Here is a 24900-nt window from a genome sequence, read left to right on the forward strand (position 1 = left end):
TGAGCAGAAGGAAGACAGGGCATGTCAGACACTGGGCAACAGCTTTGGGAGGAGCGTGTCAGGGCAGACAAAACCCCTCAACACTTTATCAATTGCAGGACAAAGAGAGCCCTATCAGGGTCCCCCAGATAGTCCTGTATATCCTATGGACAGAAAGTCGTGAATTCTACCACATTGATCTCATCCATTCTCTTCTCTCTCCTGTCATATGGGTTTTCTTGCTGGTCTCTGTTCTCTGTTCTGTTACAAGGCCCCCAGCTAAGATATAATAGTCAGTGTGATGGTCTCTGTTCTGTTACAAGGCCCCCAGCTAAGATATAATAAAACGTGTGATTGGCAGCGATTTGTGCTTCCTCCATCACAGACACTAGTCAGTGTGATCTCTCTCTCCTGTCGCAAGACCCCCACTAAGATATAATAAAACCTTTTTCACCATTTCTGCCTCCCCTCCATCACAGACACTGTTATCTGCCCTCTCCTGTCGTCCCCCTGAACAATATACCTTATCCTTTCCCCTCTGCCTCCCTAACCCCTCTGTCCCCCTGCCTCCCTACACCCTCTACCTCCCCACCCCTCTGCCCCCTGCCTCCTTCCTCCACCACTCCCCCGCCTTCCTCCCCCTGTCCTCCCTCCACCCTCCTCCTCCCCCCTCTGCCCCCCTGCCTTCCTCCCTCCCCTACCCCCCTCTGCCTCTCTCCCCTATGCCTCCTCACCCCCTGCCCTCCCTCTACCCCTCCTCCTCCCCTCCCCCTGTCCTCCTCACCCTCTGCCTCCCCTCCCTCTGCCCCCTGCCTTCCTCCCTCCCTCCTACCACCCTCCATATTCAATCCTGTCCTCCCTCCACCCTCTGCCTCCCCTCCCCTGTCCTCCTCACCCCTCTGCCTCCTCCCCTCTGCCCCCTGCCTTCCTCCTCCTCCCCCTCCCCCTCCTCCTCCCCTCCCTCCTACCGCCCTCCATATTCATCCTGTCCTCCTCCCCTCTGCTCCTCTCCTCCCTCTCCACCCTTCCTCCTCCCTCCTCCACCCTTCCTCCTCCTCCTCCCTCCCTCGGCCGCCCCTGCCTTCCTCCTCCTCTCCCTCCCCTCCTACCGCCCTCCATATCCAATCCTGTCCTCCTCTCTCTTTCTTCGCCCGGATGTCATTGCATCACAACAACTCATGTCAGGGAACAAATGGAGGGAGAGAGGTCAGGTAGACAGACCTGAGACTGAAGGCTGGAGCTAAATCTAGTCATTATTGAGTGTCTGTTATGCTCTGTTGATGGAAGCTATATTTTAGGGCCACTTAGAGAAAGCCCACAAGCCTGTACACTGAGCATTACCCTGTCAAGACCACACGCCCATACACTGAGCATTACCCTGTCAAGACCACAAGCCCATACACTGAGCATTACCCTGTCAACACACAAGCCCATACACTGAGCATTACCCTGTCAAGACCACACGCCGCACACTGAGCATTACCCTGTCAAGACCACAAGCCCGTACACTGAGCATTACCCTGTCAACACCACAAGCCCATACACTGAGCATTACCCTGTCAACACCACAAGCCCGTACACTGAGCATTACCCTGTCAACACCACAAGCTCGTACACTGAGCATTACCCTGTCAACACCACAAGCCCGTACACTGAGCATTACCCTGTCAACACCACAAGCCCATACACTGAGCATTACCCTGTCAACACCACAAGCTCGCCCATACACTGAGCATTACCCTGTCAACACCACAAGCCCGTACACTGAGCATTACCCTGTCAACACCACAAGCCCATACACTGAGCATTACCCTGTCAACACCACACGCCCGTACACTGAGCATTACCCTGTCAACACCACAAGCTCGTACACTGAGCATTACCCTGTCAACACCACAAGCCCGTACACTGAGCATTACCCTGTCAACACCACAAGCCCATACACTGAGCATTACCCTGTCAACACCACAAGCCCATACACTGAGCATTACCCTGTCAAGACCACATATTATCATGATAAATATTAATGATTGTAGTAACTCATGCTGGCCTTGACTTTACCCTGTAAATCTACAAGCCATTAAACGCTGTAGGGGAAACAGCTGTACCAATGTTAGTAGGGTTTCAGACAGTGGTTCTCTCTCCCAGAGGAGAGGAGAGGAGAGGGAGAGGAGAGGAGAGGAGAGGAGAGGAGAGGAGAGGAGAGGAGAGGAGAGGAGAGGAGAGGAGAGGAGAGGAGAGGAGAGGAGATGAGATGAGATGAGATGAGATGAGATGAGATGAGATGAGATGAGATGAGATGAGATGAGAGGAGAGGAGAGGAGAGGAGAGGAGAGGAGAGGAGAGGAGAGGAGAGGAGAGGAGAGGAGAGGAGAGGAGAGGAGAGGAGAGGAGAGGAGAGGAGAGGAGAGGAGAGGTGTTATGGCTGGCTGGCTGATGTAAGAGTTGTGAAAACACCAGTAAGACCCACAGACAGTCATCGTCAGGTCTGTCTCTCATGGACCATAGGAGACAGAGACCGGGTGGTCCAGCTGTCCTCCATGGCTCTACTGTTACCATGGTAACGTGATGTCTTTATAGATCATGACCCTGTCTTCTGTTTCATCCCTTTCTCCTGTCTTTCATCTTCTCCCTCCCTCCCTCGCTCCCTCCCTCCCCTCCAGTGGGATGCGATAATAGAGATGGATGAACAGAATGAGATCCATACCTTCCAGGTGTGTCATGTGATGGAGACCAGAACAACTGGCTACGGTCCAATTGGATCCAGCGCCAGGAAGCACAGAAGGTAATATATAATAATATATAGTATAATACTAATAATATATAGTATAATAATATACAGTATAATACTAATAATATATAGTATAATACTAATAATATATAGTATAATAATAATAATATACTGTATAATACTAATAATGTACAGTATAATACTAATAATATATAGTATAATAATAATAATATACTGTATAATACTAATAATGTACAGTATAATACTAATAATAATATATAATACTAATAATATACAGTATAATACTAATAATGTCCAGTATAATACTAATAATAATATATAATACTAATAATATACAGTATAATACTAATAATATATAGTATAATACTAATAATAATATATAATACTAATAATATACAGTATAATACTAATAATATATAGTATAATACTAATAATATATAGTATAATAATAATAATATACTGTATAATAATAATAATATATAGTATAATACTAATAATATATAGTATAATACTAATAATGTACAGTATAATACTAATAATATATAGTATAATACTAATAATGTACAGTATAATAATATTAATATACTGTATAATAATAATAATATATAGTATAATACTAATAATATATAGTATAATAATAATAATATATAGTATAATACTAATAATATACAGCATAATACTAATAATATACAGTATAATACTAATAATATATAGTATAATACTAATAATATATAGTATAATAATAATAATATACTGTATAATACTAATAATGTACAGTATAATACTAATAATATATAGTATAATAATAATAATATATAGTATAATACTAATAATATATAGTATAATAATAATAATATACTGTATAATACTAATAATGTACAGTATAATACTAATAATATATAGTATAATAATAATAATATATAGTATAATACTAATAATATATAGTATAATACTAATAATATATAGTATAATAATAATAATATATAGTATAATACTAATAATATACAGCATAATACTAATAATGTACAGTATAATACTAATAATATACAGTATAATACTAATAATAATATATAATACTAATAATATACAGTATAATACTAATAATATATAGTATAATACTAATAATATATAGTATAATACTAATAATATATAGTATAATAATATACAGTATAATAATAATAATATACAGCATAATACTAATAATGTACAGTATAATACTAATAATAATATATAATACTAATAATATACAGTATAATACTAATAATATATAGTATAATACTAATAATATATAGTATAATACTAATAATGTACAGTATAATAATAATAATATACTGTATAATAATAATAATATATAGTATAATACTAATAATATATAGTATAATAATAATAATATATAGTATAATACTAATAATATACAGCATAATACTAATAATGTACAGTATAATACTAATAATATATAGTATAATACTAATAATATATAGTATAATAATAATAATATACTGTATAATAATAATAATATACAGTATAATACTAATAATATATAGTATAATAATAATAATATATAGTATAATACTAATAATATATAGTATAATAATAATAATATACTGTATAATACTAATAATGTACAGTATAATACTAATAATATATAGTATAATAATAATAATAATATACTGTATAATACTAATAATGTACAGTATAATACTAATAATATATAGTATAATAATAATAATATATAGTATAATACTAATAATATACAGCATAATACTAATAATGTACAGTATAATACTAATAATATATAGTATAATACTAATAATATATAGTATAATAATAATAATATACTGTATAATAATAATAATATACAGTATAATACTAATAATGTCCAGTATAATACTGTGACGTAGAAGTCCGTCACTGGCCGCGGGCAGTATTTGGTTCTTTAACGCACACACATATTCATCACTCCTCCCTGCGCCATTATACCATAAGTTAACAATGTGGGTCGACACACAATTTAACTTCTGTCTTGGTGCATGCATTTCACACTTGTCAATGTTCATATTTGAGAGATACAATAATTATTATACTTATCAATGTTGTGGATGAGCGCATTGTTTGTTTGTTCTGTTCCTCTCTCTCCATCTCTGTAGCTTCTGGGTATGCTGGAAAAGGACCCGAGCTAAGGGAATTGGGTTGGCTTTATAGTGCCTGTCCCAAATGGCTCATTAATGCATATGGGCATATTGAAAGATATTGTCAGTAATGATGTAATGTTGTAAATGTTATGTTGTGATATTGTTTAAAACCGTGTTGCAATGTATATCCTTTTAGTATGTTTAGTTCATGGAAAATGTAGGTTTGTATTGTTAATTGATTAATTAATTAGGGTTAATTGTTCTGAGGGGAGGGGCTAGCCCTACAAAAGGAGCCTCTCTCCAGTCTCTAAGGGGATTTTTTTGGATTGAGCTGTGGATGGGGCAGCATTGTTGTTAAGCTGTCCCATAAGGTAGACGTTGATGGCAGTACTGTTGTTTTCTGTTCCGGAATCACTTGTAAATAAACACCTTTGCACAGAAGAACTTTTGCGGTTCCGCCATCTTTTATTTTTATAGAGGTTAGGTTATCCAGTTTAGCCATCTGGCCTACTCTACGTGACAAATACTAATAGTATATAGTATAATACTAATAATATATAGTATAATAATAATAATAATATACAGTATAATACTAATAATAATATATACCAGGAAGCACAGAAGGTAATATATACTAATATACAGTATAATACTACTAATAATATACGCCAGGCAGCACAAAAGGTAATATATAATATATACAGTATAATATATAGTATAATTGTAATAATAATATACACCAGGCAGCACAGAAGGTAATATATAATAATACACAATAATATATAGTACAATACTAATAATAATATACACCATGCAGCACAGAAGGTAATATATAATAATATATAGTATAATTGTAATAATAATATACAGTATAATATATAGTATAATACTAATAATAATATACAGTATAATATATAGTATAATTGTAATAATAACATACAGTATAATATATAGTATAATACTAATAATAATATACAGTATAATATATAGTATAATACTAATAATAATATACAGTATAATATATAGTATAATACTAATAATAATATACAGTATAATATATAGTATAATACTAATAATAATATACAGTATAATATATAGTATAATTGTAATAATAATATACTAATAATTATAATGTGATATATAACCCAGGTGTGTTGCAGGTAATAAAAGGTGTATGTTGTGTTCACTGCAGGTGTACGTGGAGCTGCGCTTCACCCTGAGAGACTGTAACTCCATTCCTTGGGTGTCTGGTACCTGCAAGGAGACCTTTAACCTCTTCTACCTCCAGACAGAGGAGCCACACGCCGCCGCCTCCCGCTTCAGACCCGCCGACTACGCCAAGGTCTAGTTTTAGAGAATCCTACTTGTAACAACTTTCATTAGATTGTTTTAAAAAACTCTTCTTTGACTGAGAAAACGTTCTCATTTACAGCAACGACCTGGGGAATAGTTACAGGGGTGAGGAGGGGGATGAATGAGCCAATTGGATGCTGGGGTGATTAGGTGGCCATGGTATGAGGGCCAGGTTGGACATTTTAGCCAGGACACCGGGGTTAACACCCCTTCTCTTGCGATAAATGCAATGGGATCTTTAATGACCAAAGAGAGTCAGGGTAACCGTTTAACGTCACGTCTGAAAGATCCCACCTTACAGAGGACAATGTCCCCAATCACTGCCCTGAAGCATCTCCTTAGACCAGAGGGAAGAGTGCCCCCTACTGGCCCTCCAACACCACTTCCACCAGCACCTGGTCTCCCATCCAGGGACCGACCAGGACCAACCCTGCTTAGCTTCAGAGGCAAGCCAGCGGTGGGATTCAGGGTGGGATGCTGCTGGCTAATTTTCACTTATTGGACTTTTTGACTCATCATATATTGACATAGTGTTTTTCTCTTTAATATACCTTATTTGCATGTTATTATCTGTGTGACAGACAAAGGCAAAACAAAAACGACATATTAGTCTGTTTCTATAGCTGTTGTTACTGAGGAGAGTTATTTCATAGCTGTTGTTACTGAGGAGAGTTATTTCATAGCTGTTGTTACTGAGGAGAGTTATTTCATAGTTGTTGTTACTGTTACTGAGGAGAGTTATTTCATAGTTGTTGTTACTGTTACTGAGGAGAGTTATTTCATAGCTGTTGTTACTGAGGAGAGTTATTTCATAGCTGTTGTTACTGAGGAGAGTTATTTCATAGCTGTTGTTACTGTTACTGAGGAGAGTTATTTCATAGCTGTTGTTACTGAGGAGAGTTATTTCATAGCTGTTTGTTACTGAGGAGAGTTATTTCATAGCTGTTGTTACTGAGGAGAGTTATTTCATAGCTGTTCTTACTGAGGAGAGTTATTTCATAGCTGTTGTTACTGAGGAGAGTTATTTCATAGCTGTTGTTACTGAGGAGAGTTATTTCATAGATGTTGTTACTGAGGAGAGTTATTTCATAGATGTTGTTACTGAGGAGATTTATTTCATAGCTGTTGTTACTGAGGAGAGTTATTTCATAGCTGTTGTTACCGAGGAGAGTTATTTCATAGCTGTTGTTACCGAGGAGAGTTATTTCATAGCTGTTGTTACTGAGGAGAGTTATTTCATAGCTGTTGTTACTGAGGAGAGTTATTTCATAGCTGTTGTTACTGTTCAAGAGGAGAGTTATTTCATAGCTGTTGTTACTGAGGAGAGTTATTTCATAGCTGTTGTTACTGAGGAGAGTTATTTCATAGTTGTTGTTACTGTTACTGAGGAGAGTTATTTCATAGCTGTTACTGTTACTGAGGAGAGTTATTTCATAGTTGTTGTTACTGTTACTGAGGAGAGTTATTTCATAGCTGTTGTTACTGAGGAGAGTTATTTCATAGCTGTTGTTACTGTTACTGAGGAGAGTTATTTCATAGCTGTTGTTACTGAGGAGAGTTATTTCATAGTTGTTGTTACTGTTACTGAGGAGAGTTATTTCATCGCTGTTGTTACTGAGGAGAGTTATTTCATAGCTGTTCTTACTGAGGAGAGTTATTTCATAGCTGTTGTTACTGAGGAGAGTTATTTCATAGCTGTTGTTACTGAGGAGAGTTATTTCATAGCTGTTGTTACTGAGGAGAGTTATTTCATAGCTGTTGTTACTGAGGAGATTTATTTCATAGCTGTTGTTACTGAGGAGAGTTATTTCATAGCTGTTGTTACCGAGGAGAGTTATTTCATAGCTGTTGTTACCGAGGAGAGTTATTTCATAGCTGTTGTTACTGAGGAGAGTTATTTCATAGCTGTTGTTACTGAGGAGAGTTATTTCATAGCTGTTGTTACTGTTCAAGAGGAGAGTTATTTCATAGCTGTTGTTACTGAGGAGAGTTATTTCATAGCTGTTGTTACTGTTACTGAGGAGAGTTATTTCATAGCTGTTGTTACTGAGGAGAGTTATTTCATAGCTGTTGTTACTGAGGAGAGTTATTTCATAGGTTACTGAGGAGAGTTATTTCATAGCTGTTGTTACTGAGGAGAGTTATTTCATAGCTGTTGTTACTGAGGAGAGTTATTTCATAGCTGTTGTTACTGAGGAGAGTTATTTCATAGCTGTTGTTACTGAGGAGAGTTATTTCATAGCTGTTGTTACTGAGGAGAGTTATTTCATAGCTGTTGTTACTGAGGAGAGTTATTTCATAGCTGCTGTTACTGTTCAAGAGGAGAGTTATTTCATAGCTGTTGTTACTGTTCAAGAGGAGAGTTATTTCATAGTTGTTGTTACTGTTCAAGAGGAGAGTTATTTCATAGCTGTTGTTACTGAGGAGAGTTATTTCATAGCTGTTGTTACTGAGGAGAGTTATTTCATAGCTGTTGTTACTGTTCAAGAGGAGAGTTATTTCATAGGTTACTGAGGAGAGTTATTTCATAGTTGTTGTTACTGAGGAGAGTTATTTCATAGTTGTTGTTACTGTTACTGAGGAGAGTTATTTCATAGCTGTTGTTACTGAGGAGAGTTATTTCATAGTTGTTGTTACTGAGGAGAGTTATTTCATAGTTGTTGTTACTGTTACTGAGGAGAGTTATTTCATAGCTGTTGTTACTGAGGAGAGTTATTTCATAGTTGTTGTTACTGAGGAGAGTTATTTCATAGCTGTTGTTACTGAGGAGAGTTATTTCATAGCTGTTGTTACCGAGGAGAGTTATTTCATAGCTGTTGTTACTGAGGAGAGTTATTTCATAGGTTACTGAGGAGAGTTATTTCATAGCTGTTGTTACTGAGGAGAGTTATTTCATAGCTGTTGTTACTGAGGAGAGTTATTTCATAGCTGTTGTTACTGAGGAGAGTTATTTCATCGCTGTTGTTACTGAGGAGAGTTATTTCATAGCTGTTGTTACTGAGGAGAGTTATTTCATAGCTGTTGTTACTGTTCAAGAGGAGAGTTATTTCATAGCTGTTGTTACTGAGGAGAGTTATTTCATAGCTGTTGTTACTGTTACTGAGGAGAGTTATTTCATAGCTGTTGTTACTGAGGAGAGTTATTTCATAGCTGTTGTTACTGAGGAGAGTTATTTCATAGGTTACTGAGGAGAGTTATTTCATAGCTGTTGTTACTGAGGAGAGTTATTTCATAGCTGTTGTTACTGAGGAGAGTTATTTCATAGCTGTTGTTACTGAGGAGAGTTATTTCATAGCTGTTGTTACCGAGGAGAGTTATTTCATAGCTGTTGTTACTGAGGAGAGTTATTTCATAGTTGTTGTTACTGAGGAGAGTTATTTCATAGCTGTTGTTACTGTTCAAGAGGAGAGTTATTTCATCGCTGTTGTTACTGAGGAGAGTTATTTCATAGCTGTTGTTACTGTTCAAGAGGAGAGTTATTTCATAGCTGTTGTTACCGAGGAGAGTTATTTCATAGCTGTTGTTACTGAGGAGAGTTATTTCATAGCTGTTGTTACTGTTCAAGAGGAGAGTTATTTCATAGGTTACTGAGGAGAGTTATTTCATAGTTGTTGTTACTGAGGAGAGTTATTTCATAGTTGTTGTTACTGTTACTGAGGAGAGTTATTTCATAGCTGTTGTTACTGAGGAGAGTTATTTCATAGTTGTTGTTACTGAGGAGAGTTATTTCATAGTTGTTGTTACTGTTACTGAGGAGAGTTATTTCATAGCTGTTGTTACTGAGGAGAGTTATTTCATAGCTGTTGTTACTGAGGAGAGTTATTTCATAGCTGTTGTTACTGAGGAGAGTTATATATTTAATGAAAAATTAAATATAAATAAATGTATAAATAAATAAATATAAATCAATTTCATAATTTAATGGTGCTGTGACACTACTACCCAGGTGCATATGATGAAAAACATATGGATATGATTTGATTTGAAGGTGGACACCATTGCTGCCGATGAGAGCTTCACACAGACGGACCTGGGCGACCGCGTTCTGCGCCTCAACACGGAGGTGAGTTTGGTTGAATATTATATTCATTACGTTCTTATACTTCAGTGCTCTTTTGTCTCTTTGTTTTCTCTTGCGATATTATTTAAAAAAATAAATAATATTTTCATTAGAATTTCAGGGCAGAACTACAGATTTTTACCTTATCAGCTCGCTAGGCTACCTGCCACCTCTCCACTCTAACCACTAGACTACCTGCCACCTCTCCACTCTAACCACTAGACTACCTGCCTCCTCTACACTCTAACCACTAGACTACCTGCCGCCTCTACAATCTAACCACTAGGCTACCTGCCTCCTCTACACTCTAACCACTAGACTACCTGCCGCCTCTACATCTAACCACTAGGCTACCTGCCTCCTCTACACTCTAACCACTAGGCTACCTGCCTCCTCTACACTCTAACCACTAGACTACCTGCCTCCTCCACACTCTAACCACTAGGCTACCTGCCACCTCTACACTCTAACCACTAGGCTACCTGCCTCCTCCACACTCTAACCACTAGGCTACCTGCCACCTCTCCACTCTAACCACTAGACTACCTGCCACCTCTACACTCTAACCACTAGGCTACCTGCCGCCTCTACACTCTAACCACTAGGCTACCTGCCACCTCTACACTCTAACCACTAGACTACCAGCCACCTCTCCACTCTAACCACTCGGCTACCTGAATCTACACTCTAACCACTAGACTACCAGCCACCTCTACACTCTAACCACTAGACTACCTGCCACCTCTACACTCTAACCACTAGGCTACCTGCCACCTCTATACTCTAACCACTAGGCTACCTGCCTCCTCTACACTCTAACCTCTAGGCTACCTACCTCCTCTACACTCTAACCACTAGGCTACCTGCCGCCTCTACACTCTAACCTCTAGGCTACCTGCCACCTCTACACTCTAACCACTAGTCTACCAGCCTCCTCTACACTCTAACCACTAGGCTACCTGCCACCTCTACACTCTAACCACTAGGCTACCTGCCTCCTCTACACTCTAACCACTAGACTACCAGCTGCCTCTACACTCTAACCTCTAGGCTACCTGCCACCTCTACACTCTAACCACTAGGCTACCTGCCACCTCTACACTCTAACCACTAGACTACCAGCTGCCTCTACACTCTAACCACTAGGCTACCTGCCACCTCTATACTCTAACCACTAGGCTACCTGCCTCCTCTACACTCTAACCACTAGGCTACCTGCCTCCTCCACACTCTAACCACTAGACTACCAGCTGCCTCTACACTCTAACCTCTAGGCTACCTGCCACCTCTACACTCTAACCACTAGGCTACCTGCCTCCTCTACACTCTAACCACTAGGCTACCTGCCCCTCTACACTCTAACCACTAGGCTACCTGCCTCCTCTACACTCTAACCAATAGGCTACCTGCCTCCTCTATACTCTAACCACTAGGCTACCTGCCTCCTCTACACTCTAACCACTAGGCTACCTGCCTCCTCTACACTCTAACCACTAGGCTACCTGCCTCCTCTACACTCTAACCAATAGGCTACCTGCCTCCTCCACACTCTAACCACTAGACTACCAGCTGCCTCTACACTCTAACCTCTAGGCTACCTGCCACCTCTACACTCTAACCACTAGGCTACCTGCCTCCTCTACACTCTAACCACTAGGCTACCTGCCTCCTCTACACTCTAACCACTAGACTACCAGCTGCCTCTACACTCTAACCTCTAGGCTACCTGCCACCTCTACACTCTAACCACTAGGCTACCTGCCGCCTCTACACTCTAACCTCTAGGCTACCTGCCACCTCTACACTCTAACCACTAGTCTACCAGCCTCCTCTACACTCTAACCACTAGGCTACCTGCCACCTCTACACTCTAACCACTAGGCTACCTGCCACCTCTACACTCTAACCACTCGGCTACCTGCCACCTCTACACTCTAACCACTAGGCTACCTGCAACCTCTACACTCTAACCACTAGGCTACCTGCCTCCTCTACACTCTAAACACTAGGCTACCTGCCTCCTCTACACTCTAACCACTAGGCTACCTGCCTCCTCTACACTCTAACCACTAGACTACCTGCCTCCTCTATACTCTAACCACTAGACTACCTACCTCCTCTACACTCTAACCACTAGTCTACCTGCCTCCTCTACACTCTAACCACTAGACTACCTGCCTCCTCTACACTCTAACCACTAGACTACCTGCCTCCTCTACACTCTAACCACTAGGCTACCTGCCTCCTCTACACTCTAACCACTAGTCTACCTGCCTCCTCTACACTCTAACCACTAGACTACCTGCCGCCTCTACACTCTAACCTCTAGGCTACCTGCCACCTCTACACTCTAACCACTAGTCTACCTGCCTCCTCTACACTCTAACCACTAGGCTACCTGCCTCCTCTACACTCTAACCACTAGACTACCTGCCTCCTCTACACTCTAACCACTAGGCTACCTGCCTCCTCTACACTCTAACCACTAGGCTACCTGCCTCCTCTGCACTCTAACCACTAGGCTACCTGCCACCTCTACACTCTAACCACTAGGCTACCTGCCTCCTCTACACTCTAACCACTAGACTACCTGCCTCCTCTACACTCTAACCACTAGGCTACCTGCCTCCTCTACACTCTAACCACTAGTCTACCTGCCACCTCTACACTCTAACCACTAGGCTACCTGCCTCCTCTACACTCTAACCACTAGACTACCTGCCTCCTCTACACTCTAACCACTAGGCTACCTGCCTCCTCTACACTCTAACCACTAGGCTACCTGCCTCCTCTACACTCTAACCACTAGGCTACCTGCCACCTCTACACTCTAACCACTAGGCTACCTGCCTCCTCTACACTCTAACCACTAGGCTACCTGCCTCCTCTACACTCTAACCACTAGGCTACCTGCCTCCCCTACACTCTAACCACTAGGCTACCTGCCTCCTCTACACTCTAACCACTAGGCTACCTGCCTCCTCTATACTCTAACCACTAGGCTACCTGCCTCCTCTACACTCTAACCACTAGACTACCAGCTACGCCTCTACACTCTAACCTCTAGGCTACCTGCCACCTCTACACTCTAACCACTAGGCTACCTGCCGCCTCTACACTCTAACCACTAGGCTACCTGCCTCCTCTACACTCTAACCACTAGGCTACCTGCCTCCTCTACACTCTAACCACTAGGCTACCTGCCTCCTCTACACTCTAACCAATAGGCTACCTGCCACCTCTACACTCTAACCACTAGACTACCAGCTGCCTCTACACTCTAACCTCTAGGCTACCTGCCACCTCTACACTCTAACCACTAGGCTACCTGCCGCCTCTACACTCTAACCTCTAGGCTACCTGCCACCTCTACACTCTAACCACTAGTCTACCAGCCTCCTCTACACTCTAACCACTAGGCTACCTGCCACCTCTACACTCTAACCACTAGGCTACCTGCCTCCTCTACACTCTAACCACTAGGCTACCTGCCTCCTCTACACTCTAACCACTAGGCTACCTGCCTCCTCTACACTCTAACCACTAGGCTACCTGCCTCCTCTACACTCTAACCACTAGACTACCTGCCTCCTCTATACTCTAACCACTAGACTACCTGCCTCCTCTACACTCTAACCACTAGTCTACCTGCCTCCTCTACACTCTAACCACTAGTCTACCTGCCACCTCTACACTCTAACCACTAGTCTACCTGCCTCCTCTACACTCTAACCACTAGGCTACCTGCCTCCTCTACACTCTAACCACTAGTCTACCTGCCTCCTCTACACTCTAACCACTAGACTACCTGCCGCCTCTACACTCTAACCTCTAGGCTACCTGCCACCTCTACACTCTAACCACTAGTCTACCTGCCTCCTCTACACTCTAACCACTAGGCTACCTGCCTCCTCTACACTCTAACCACTAGACTACCTGCCTCCTCTACACTCTAACCACTAGGCTACCTGCCTCCTCTACACTCTAACCACTAGGCTACCTGCCTCCTCTACACTCTAACCACTAGGCTACCTGCCTCCCTCTAACACTCTAACCACTAGACTACCTGCCTCCTCTACACTCTAACCACTAGGCTACCTGCCTCCTCTACACTCTAACCACTAGGCTACCTGCCTCCTCTACACTCTAACCACTAGGCTACCTGCCACCTCTACACTCTAACCACTAGGCTACCTGCCTCCTCTACACTCTAACCACTAGGCTACCTGCCTCCTCTACACTCTAACCACTAGGCTACCTGCCTCCCTACACTCTAACCACTAGGCTACCTGCCTCCTCTACACTCTAACCACTAGGCTACCTGCCTCCTCTATACTCTAACCACTAGGCTACCTGCCTCCCTCTACACTCTAACCACTAGGCTACCTGCCACCTCTACACTCTAACCACTAGACTACCAGCCACCTCTCCACTCTAACCACTCGGCTACCTGAATCTACACTCTAACCACTAGACTACCAGCCACCTCTCCACTCTAACCACTAGGCTACCTGCCACCTCTACACTCTAACCACTAGGCTACCTGCCTCCTCTACACTCTAACCACTAGGCTACCTGCCTCCTCTACACTCTAACCACTAGGCTACCTGCCTCCCCTACACTCTAACCACTAGGCTACCTGCCTCCTCTACACTCTAACCACTAGGCTACCTGCCTCCTCTATACTCTAACCACTAGGCTACCTGCCTCCTCTACACTCTAACCACTAGGCTACCTGCCACCTCTACACTCTAACCACTAGACTACCAGCCACCTCTCCACTCTAACCACTCGGCTACCTGAATCTACACTCTAACCACTAGACTACCAGCCACCTCTCCACTCTAACCACTAGACTACCTGCCACCTCTACACTCTAACCACTAGGCTACCTGCCACCTCTATACTCTAACCACTAGGCTACCTGCCTCCTCTACACTCTAACCTCTAGGCTACCTACCTCCTCTACACTCTAACCACTAGGCTACCTGCCGCCTCTACACTCTAACCCTCAGGCTACCTGCCACCTCTACACTCTAACCACTAGTCTACCAGCCTCCTCTACACTCTAACCACTAGGCTACCTGCCACCTCTACACTCTAACCACTAGGCTACCTGCCTCCTCTACACTCTAACCACTAGACTACCAGCTGCCTCTACACTCTAACCTCTAGGCTACCTGCCACCTCTACACTCTAACCACTAGGCTACCTGCCACCTCTACACTCTAACCACTAGACTACCAGCTGCCTCTACACTCTAACCACTAGGCTACCTGCCACCTCTATACTCTAACCACTAGGCTACCTGCCTCCTCTACACTCTAACCACTAGGCTACCTGCCTCCTCCACACTCTAACCACTAGGCTACCAGCTGCCTCTACACTCTAACCTCTAGGCTACCTGCCACCTCTACACTCTAACCACTAGGCTACCTGCCTCCTCTACACTCTAACCACTAGGCTACCTGCCTCCTCTACACTCTAACCACTAGGCTACCTGCCTCCTCTACACTCTAACCAATAGGCTACCTGCCTCCTCTATACTCTAACCACTAGGCTACCTGCCTCCTCTACACTCTAACCACTAGGCTACCTGCCTCCTCTACACTCTAACCAATAGGCTACCTGCCACCTCTACACTCTAACCACTAGACTACCAGCTGCCTCTACACTCTAACCTCTAGGCTACCTGCCACCTCTACACTCTAACCACTAGGCTACCTGCCGCCTCTACACTCTAACCTCCAGGCTACCTGCCACCTCTACACTCTAACCACTAGTCTACCAGCCTCCTCTACACTCTAACCACTAGGCTACCTGCCACCTCTACACTCTAACCACTAGGCTACCTGCCACCTCTACACTCTAACCACCGGCTACCTGCCACCTCTACACTCTAACCACTAGGCTACCTGCAACCTCTACACTCTAACCACTAGGCTACCTGCCTCCTCTACACTCTAACCACTAGGCTACCTGCCTCCTCTACACTCTAACCACTAGGCTACCTGCCTCCTCTACACTCTAACCACTAGACTACCTGCCTCCTCTATACTCTAACCACTAGGCTACCTGCCTCCTCTACACTCTAACCACTAGTCTACCTGCCTCCTCTACACTCTAACCACTAGACTACCTGCCTCCTCTACACTCTAACCACTAGACTACCTGCCTCCTCTACACTCTAACCACTAGGCTACCTGCCTCCTCTACACTCTAACCACTAGTCTACCTGCCTCCTCTACACTCTAACCACTAGACTACCTGCCGCCTCTACACTCTAACCTCTAGGCTACCTGCCACCTCTACACTCTAACCACTAGTCTACCTGCCTCCTCTACACTCTAACCACTAGGCTACCTGCCTCCTCTACACTCTAACCACTAGACTACCTGCCTCCTCTACACTCTAACCACTAGGCTACCTGCCTCCTCTACACTCTAACCACTAGGCTACCTGCCTCCTCTACACTCTAACCACTAGGCTACCTGCCTCCTCTACACTCTAACCACTAGACTACCTGCCTCCTCTACACTCTAACCACTAGGCTACCTGCCTCCTCTACACTCTAACCACTAGGCTACCTGCCTCCTCTACACTCTAACCACTAGGCTACCTGCCACCTCTACACTCTAACCACTAGGCTACCTGCCTCCTCTACACTCTAACCACTAGACTACCTGCCTCCTCTACACTCTAACCACTAGGCTACCTGCCTCCTCTACACTCTAACCACTAGGCTACCTGCCTCCTCTACACTCTAACCACTAGGCTACCTGCCTCCTCTACACTCTAACCACTAGGCTACCTGCCTCCTCTACACTCTAACCACTAGACTACCTGCCTCCTCTACACTCTAACCACTAGGCTACCTGCCTCCTCTACACTCTAACCACTAGGCTACCTGCCTCCTCTACACTCTAACCACTAGGCTACCTGCCACCTCTACACTCTAACCACTAGGCTACCTGCCTCCTCTACACTCTAACCACTAGGCTACCTGCCTCCTCTACACTCTAACCACTAGGCTACCTGCCTCCCCTACACTCTAACCACTAGGCTACCTGCCTCCTCTACACTCTAACCACTAGGCTACCTGCCTCCTCTATACTCTAACCACTAGGCTACCTGCCTCCTCTACACTCTAACCACTAGACTACCAGCTGCCTCTACACTCTAACCTCTAGGCTACCTGCCGCCTCTACACTCTAACCACTAGGCTACCTGCCTCTACACTCTAACCACTAGGCTACCTGCCTCCTCTACACTCTAACCACTAGGCTACCTGCCTCCTCTACACTCTAACCAATAGGCTACCTGCCACCTCTACACTCTAACCACTAGACTACCAGCTGCCTCTACACTCTAACCTCTAGGCTACCTGCCACCTCTAAACTCTAACCACTAGGCTACCTGCCGCCTCTACACTCTAACCTCTAGGCTACCTGCCACCTCTACACTCTAACCACTAGTCTACCAGCCTCCTCTACACTCTAACCACTAGGCTACCTGCCACCTCTACACTCTAACCACTAGGCTACCTGCCACCTCTACACTCTAACCACTAGTCTACCTGCCTCCTCTACACTCTAACCACTAGGCTACCTGCCACCTCTACACTCTAACCACTCGGCTACCTGCCACCTCTACACTCTAACCACTAGGCTACCTGCAACCTCTACACTCTAACCACTAGGCTACCTGCCTCCTCTACACTCTAACCACTAGGCTACCTGCCTCCTCTACACTCTAACCACTAGGCTACCTGCCTCCTCTACACTCTAACCACTAGACTACCTGCCTCCTCTATACTCTAACCACTAGGCTACCTGCCTCCTCTACACTCTAACCACTAGTCTACCTGCCTCCTCTACACTCTAACCACTAGACTACCTGCCTCCTCTACACTCTAACCACTAGACTACCTGCCTCCTCTACACTCTAACCACTAGGCTACCTGCCTCCTCTACACTCTAACCACTAGTCTACCTGCCTCCTCTACACTCTAACCACTAGACTACCTGCCGCCTCTACACTCTAACCTCTAGGCTACCTGCCACCTCTACACTCTAACCACTAGTCTACCTGCCTCCTCTACACTCTAACCACTAGGCTACCTGCCTCCTCTACACTCTAACCACTAGACTACCTGCCTCCTCTACACTCTAACCACTAGGCTACCTGCCTCCTCTACACTCTAACCACTAGGCTACCTGCCTCCTCTACACTCTAACCACTAGGCTACCTGCCTCCTCTACACTCTAACCACTAGACTACCTGCCTCCTCTACACTCTAACCACTAGGCTACCTGCCTCCTCTACACTCTAACCACTAGGCTACCTGCCTCCTCTACACTCTAACCACTAGGCTACCTGCCACCTCTACACTCTAACCACTAGGCTACCTGCCTCCTCTACACTCTAACCACTAGGCTACCTGCCTCCTCTACACTCTAACCACTAGGCTACCTGCCTCCCCTACACTCTAACCACTAGGCTACCTGCCTCCTCTACACTCTAACCACTAGGCTACCTGCCTCCTCTATACTCTAACCACTAGGCTACCTGCCTCCTCTACACTCTAACCACTAGGCTACCTGCCTCCTCTACACTCTAACCACTAGGCTACCTGCCTCCTCTACACTCTAACCAATAGGCTACCTGCCTCCTCCACACTCTAACCACTAGACTACCAGCTGCCTCTACACTCTAACCTCTAGGCTACCTGCCACCTCTACACTCTAACCACTAGGCTACCTGCCTCCTCTACACTCTAACCACTAGGCCACCTGCCTCCTCTACACTCTAACCACTAGGCTACCTGCCACCTCTACACTCTAACCACTAGGCTACCTGCCACCTCTACACTCTAACCACTAGACTACCAGCTGCCTCTACACTCTAACCTCTAGGCTACCTGCCACCTCTACACTCTAACCACTAGGCTACCTGCCGCCTCTACACTCTAACCTCTAGGCTACCTGCCACCTCTACACTCTAACCACTAGTCTACCAGCCTCCTCTACACTCTAACCACTAGGCTACCTGCCACCTCTACACTCTAACCACTAGGCTACCTGCCTCCTCTACACTCTAACCACTAGGCTACCTGCCTCCTCTACACTCTAACCATTAGACTACCAGCCTCCTCTATACTCTAACCACTAGGCTACCTGCCTCCTCTACACTCTAACCACTAGGCTACCTGCCTCCTCTACACTCTAACCACTAGTCTACCTGCCTCCTCTACACTCTAACCACTAGACTACCTGCCACCCCTACACTCTAACCACTAGTCTAACTGCCTCCTCTACACTCTAACCACTAGACTACCTGCCTCCTCTACACTCTAACCACTAGACTACCTGCCGCCTCTACACTCTAACCTCTAGGCTACCTGCCACCTCTACACTCTAACCACTAGTCTACCTGCCTCCTCTACACTCTAACCACTAGGCTACCTGCCTCCTCTACAATCTAACCACTAGACTACCTGCCTCCTCTACACTCTAACCACTAGGCTACCTGCCTCCTCTACACTCTAACCACTAGGCTACCTGCCTCCTCTACACTCTAACCACTAGGCTACCTGCCTCCTCTACACTCTAACCATTATACTACCTGCCACCTCTACACTCTAACCACTAGGCTACCTGCCTCCTCTACACTCTAACCACTAGACTACCTGCCTCCTCTACACTCTAACCACTAGGCTACCTGCCTCCTCTACACTCTAACCACTAGGCTACCTGCCTCCTCCACACTCTAACCACTAGACTACCTGCCTCCTCTACACTCTAACCACTAGGCTACCTGCCTCCTCTACACTCTAACCACTAGGCTACCTGCCTCCTCTACACTCTAACCACTAGGCTACCTGCCTCCTCTACACTCTAACCACTAGGCTACCTGCCTCCTCTACACTCTAACCACTAGGCTACCTGCCTCCTCTACACTCTAACCACTAGGCTACCTGCCTCCTCTACACTCTAACCACTAGGCTACCTGCCGCCTCTACACTCTAACCACTAGGCTACCTGCCACCTCTACACTCTAACCACTAGGCTACCCTACCACCTCTACACTCTAACCACTAGGCTACCTGCCTCCTCTACACTCTAACCACTAGGCTACCTGCCTCCTCTACACTCTAACCACTAGGCTACCTGCCTCCCTACACTCTAACCACTAGGCTACCTGCCTCCTCTACACTCTAACCACTAGTCTACCTGCCTCCTCTATACTCTAACCACTAGGCTACCTGCCTCCTCTACAATCTAACCACTAGGCTACCTGCCACCTCTACACTCTAACCACTAGGCTACCTGCCACCTCTACACTCTAACCACTAGGCTACCTGCCTCCTCTACACTCTAACCACTAGGCTACCTGCCACCTCTACACTCTAACCACTAGGCTACCTGCCTCCTCTACACTCTAACCACTAGGCTACCTGCCTCCTCTACACTCTAACCACTAGGCTACCTGCCTCCTCTACACTACACTAATCTGTTGACCCAGAATATTACCTGGGGAGTCCCTATGTACATTCACTACAGTAATCTGTTGAGAGAATCTTTGCATTGTCCTCTGTCTATTGTTTAGTACCGAAGCCACGACCCAGACATAACACAACACAGCCACGACCCAGACATAACACAACACAGCCACGACCCAGACATAACACAACACAGCCACAACCCAGACATATCACAACACAGCCACGACCCAGACATAACACAACACAGCCACGACCCAGACATAACACAACACAGCCACGACCCAGACATATCACAACACAGCCACGACCCAGACATATCACAACACAGCCACGACCCAGACATAACACAACACAGCCACGACCCAGACATATCACAACACAGCCACGACCCAGACATAACACAAAACAGCCACAACCCAGACATAACACAACACAGCCACGACCCAGACATATCACAACACAGCCACGACCAAGACATAACACAACACAGCCACGACCCAGACATAACACAACACAGCCACGACCCAGACATATCACAACACAGCCACGACCCAGACATAACACAACACAGCCACGACCCAGACATAACACAACACAGCCACGACCCAGACATAACACAACACAGCCACGACCCAGACATACTGTAACACAACACAGCCACGACCCAGACATAACACAACACATCCACGACCCAGACATAACACAACACAGCCACGACCCAGACATATCACAACACAGCCACGACCCAGACATACTGTAACACAACACATCCACGACCCAGACATATCACAACACAGCCACGACCCAGACATATCACAACACAGCCACGACCCAGACATAACACAACACAGCCACGACCCAGACATAACACAACACAGCCACGACCCAGACATAACACAACACAGCCACGACCCAGACATAACACAACACAGCCACGACCCAGACATAACACAATACAGCCACGACCCAGACATATCACAACACAGCCACGACCCAGACATATCACAAGACAGCCACGACCCAGACATAACACAACACAGCCACGACCCAGACATACTGTAACACAACACATCCACGACCCAGACATAACACAACACAGCCACGACCCAGACATACTGTAACACAACACAGCCACGACCCAGACATACTGTAACACAACACATCCACGACCCAGACATAACACAACACAGCCACGACCCAGACATAACACAACACAGCCACGACCCAGACATAACACAACACAGCCACGACCCAGACATAACACAACTCAGCCACGACCCAGACATACTGTAACACAACACATCCACGACCCAGACATACTGTATCACAACACAGCCACAACCCAGACATATCACAACACAGCCACAACCCAGACATAACACAACACAGCCACAACCCAGACATAACACAACACAGCCACGACCCAGACATATCACAACACAGCCACGACCCAGACATATCACAACACAGCCACGACCCAGACATAACACAACACAGCCACGACCCAGACATAACACAACACAGCCACGACCCAGACATAACACAACACAGCCACGACCCAGACATAACACAACACAGCCACGACCCAGACATAACACAACACAGCCACGACCCAGACATAACACAACACAGCTACGACCCAGACATAACACAACACAGCCACGACCCAGACATATCACAACACAGCCACGACCCAGACATAACACAACACAGCCACGACCCAGACATAACACAACACAGCCACGACCCAGACATACTGTAACACAACACAGCCACGACCCAGACATATCACAACACAGCCACGACCCAGACATAACACAACACAGCCACGACCCAGACATAACACAACACAGCCACGACCCAGACATAACACAACACAGCCACGACCCAGACATACTGTAACACAACACAGCCACGACCCAGACATATCACAACACAGCCACGACCCAGACATAACACAACACAGCCACGACCCAGACATAACACAACACATCCACGACCCAGACATAACACAACACAGCCACGACCCAGACATATCACAACACAGCCACGACCCAGACATATCACAACACAGCCACGACCCAGACATACTGTAAGACAACACAGCCACGACCCAGACATAACACAACACAGCCACGACCCAGACATAACACAACACAGCCACGACCCAGACATAACACAACACAGCCACGACCCAGACATACTGTAACACAACACAGCCACGACCCAGACATACTGTAACACAACACATCCACGACCCAGACATAACACAACACAGCCACGACCCAGACATACTGTAACACAACACAGCCACGACCCAGACATACTGTAACACAACACATCCACGACCCAGACATAACACAACACAGCCACGACCCAGACATAACACAACACAGCCACGACCCAGACATAACACAACACAGCCACGACCCAGACATACTGTAACACAACACATCCACGACCCAGACATACTGTATCACAACACAGCCACAACCCAGACATATCACAACACAGCCACGACCCAGACATAACACAACACAGCCACGACCCAGACATAACACAACACAGCCACGACCCAGACATACTGTAACACAACACAGCCACGACCCAGACATAACACAACACATCCACGACCCAGACATAACACAACACAGCCACGACCCAGACATATCACAACACAGCCACGACCCAGACATAACACAACACAGCCACGACCCAGACATAACACAACACAGCCACGACCCAGACATAACACAATACAGCCACGACCCAGACATACTGTAACACAACACAGCCACGACCCAGACATAACACAACACAGCCACGACCCAGACATAACACAACACATCCACGACCCAGACATAACACAACACAGCTACGACCCAGACATATCACAACACAGCCTCGACCCAGACATATCACAACACAGCCACGACCCAGACATAACACAACACAGCCACGACCCAGACATAACACAACACAGCCACGACCCAGACATAACACAACACAGCCACGACCCAGACATACTGTAACACAACACAGCCACGACCCAGACATACTGTAACACAACACAGCCACGACCCAGACATAACACAACACAGCCACGACCCAGACATAACACAACACAGCCACGACCCAGACATACTGTAACACAACACAGCCACGACCCAGACATATCACAACACAGCCACGACCCAGACATAACACAACACAGCCACGACCCAGACATAACACAACACATCCACGACCCAGACATAACACAACACAGCCACGACCCAGACATATCACAACACAGCCACGACCCAGACATATCACAACACAGCCACGACCCAGACATAACACAACACAGCCACGACCCAGACATAACACAACACAGCCACGACCCAGACATAACACAACACAGCCACGACCCAGACATAACACAACACAGCCACGACCCAGACATGACACAACACAGCCACGACCCAGACATACTGTAACACAACACAGCCACGACCCAGACATACTGTAACACAACACATCCACGACCCAGACATAACACAACACAGCCACGACCCAGACATACTGTAACACAACACAGCCACGACCCAGACATACTGTAACACAACACATCCACGACCCAGACATAACACAACACAGCCACGACCCAGACATAACACAACACAGCCACGACCCAGACATAACACAACACAGCCACGACCCAGACATAACACAACACAGCCACGACCCAGACATACTGTAACACAACACATCCACGACCCAGACATACTGTATTACAACACAGCCACAACCCAGACATATCACAACACAGCCACAACCCAGACATAACACAACACAGCCACAACCCAGACATACTGTAACACAACACAGCCACGACCCAGACATAACACAACACAGCCACGACCCAGACATAACACAACACAGCCACGACCCAGACATATGACAACACAGCCACGACCCAGACATACTGTAACACAACACAGCCACGACCCAGACATAGCACAACACAGCCACGACCCAGACATAACACAACACAGCCACGACCCAGACATATCACAACACAGCCACGACCCAGACATAACACAACACAGCCACGACCCAGACATAACACAACACAGCC

General features: G+C 45.3%; 1 protein-coding gene across 1 annotated transcript in view; it reads left to right on the forward strand.

Moving 5' to 3' along the window:
* Positions 1-2660: 2660 nt before the first annotated feature.
* LOC121843935 (ephrin type-A receptor 6-like) overlaps positions 2661-24900 on the forward strand; it is a gene marked incomplete at its 3' end in the record, with an annotated part of 83175 nt that continues 60935 nt past the window's right edge. Inside the window, exons 1-3 of the mRNA XM_042313826.1 lie at positions 2661-2693; positions 6056-6205; positions 10205-10279. Coding sequence (XP_042169760.1) covers positions 2661-2693; positions 6056-6205; positions 10205-10279 — 258 coding nt within the window. The remainder of the gene's footprint in view (positions 2694-6055; positions 6206-10204; positions 10280-24900) is intronic.

Source organism: Oncorhynchus tshawytscha, unplaced genomic scaffold (genome assembly GCF_018296145.1).
Source record: "Oncorhynchus tshawytscha isolate Ot180627B unplaced genomic scaffold, Otsh_v2.0 Un_contig_3562_pilon_pilon, whole genome shotgun sequence".
NCBI classification, from domain to species: domain Eukaryota; kingdom Metazoa; phylum Chordata; class Actinopteri; order Salmoniformes; family Salmonidae; genus Oncorhynchus; species Oncorhynchus tshawytscha.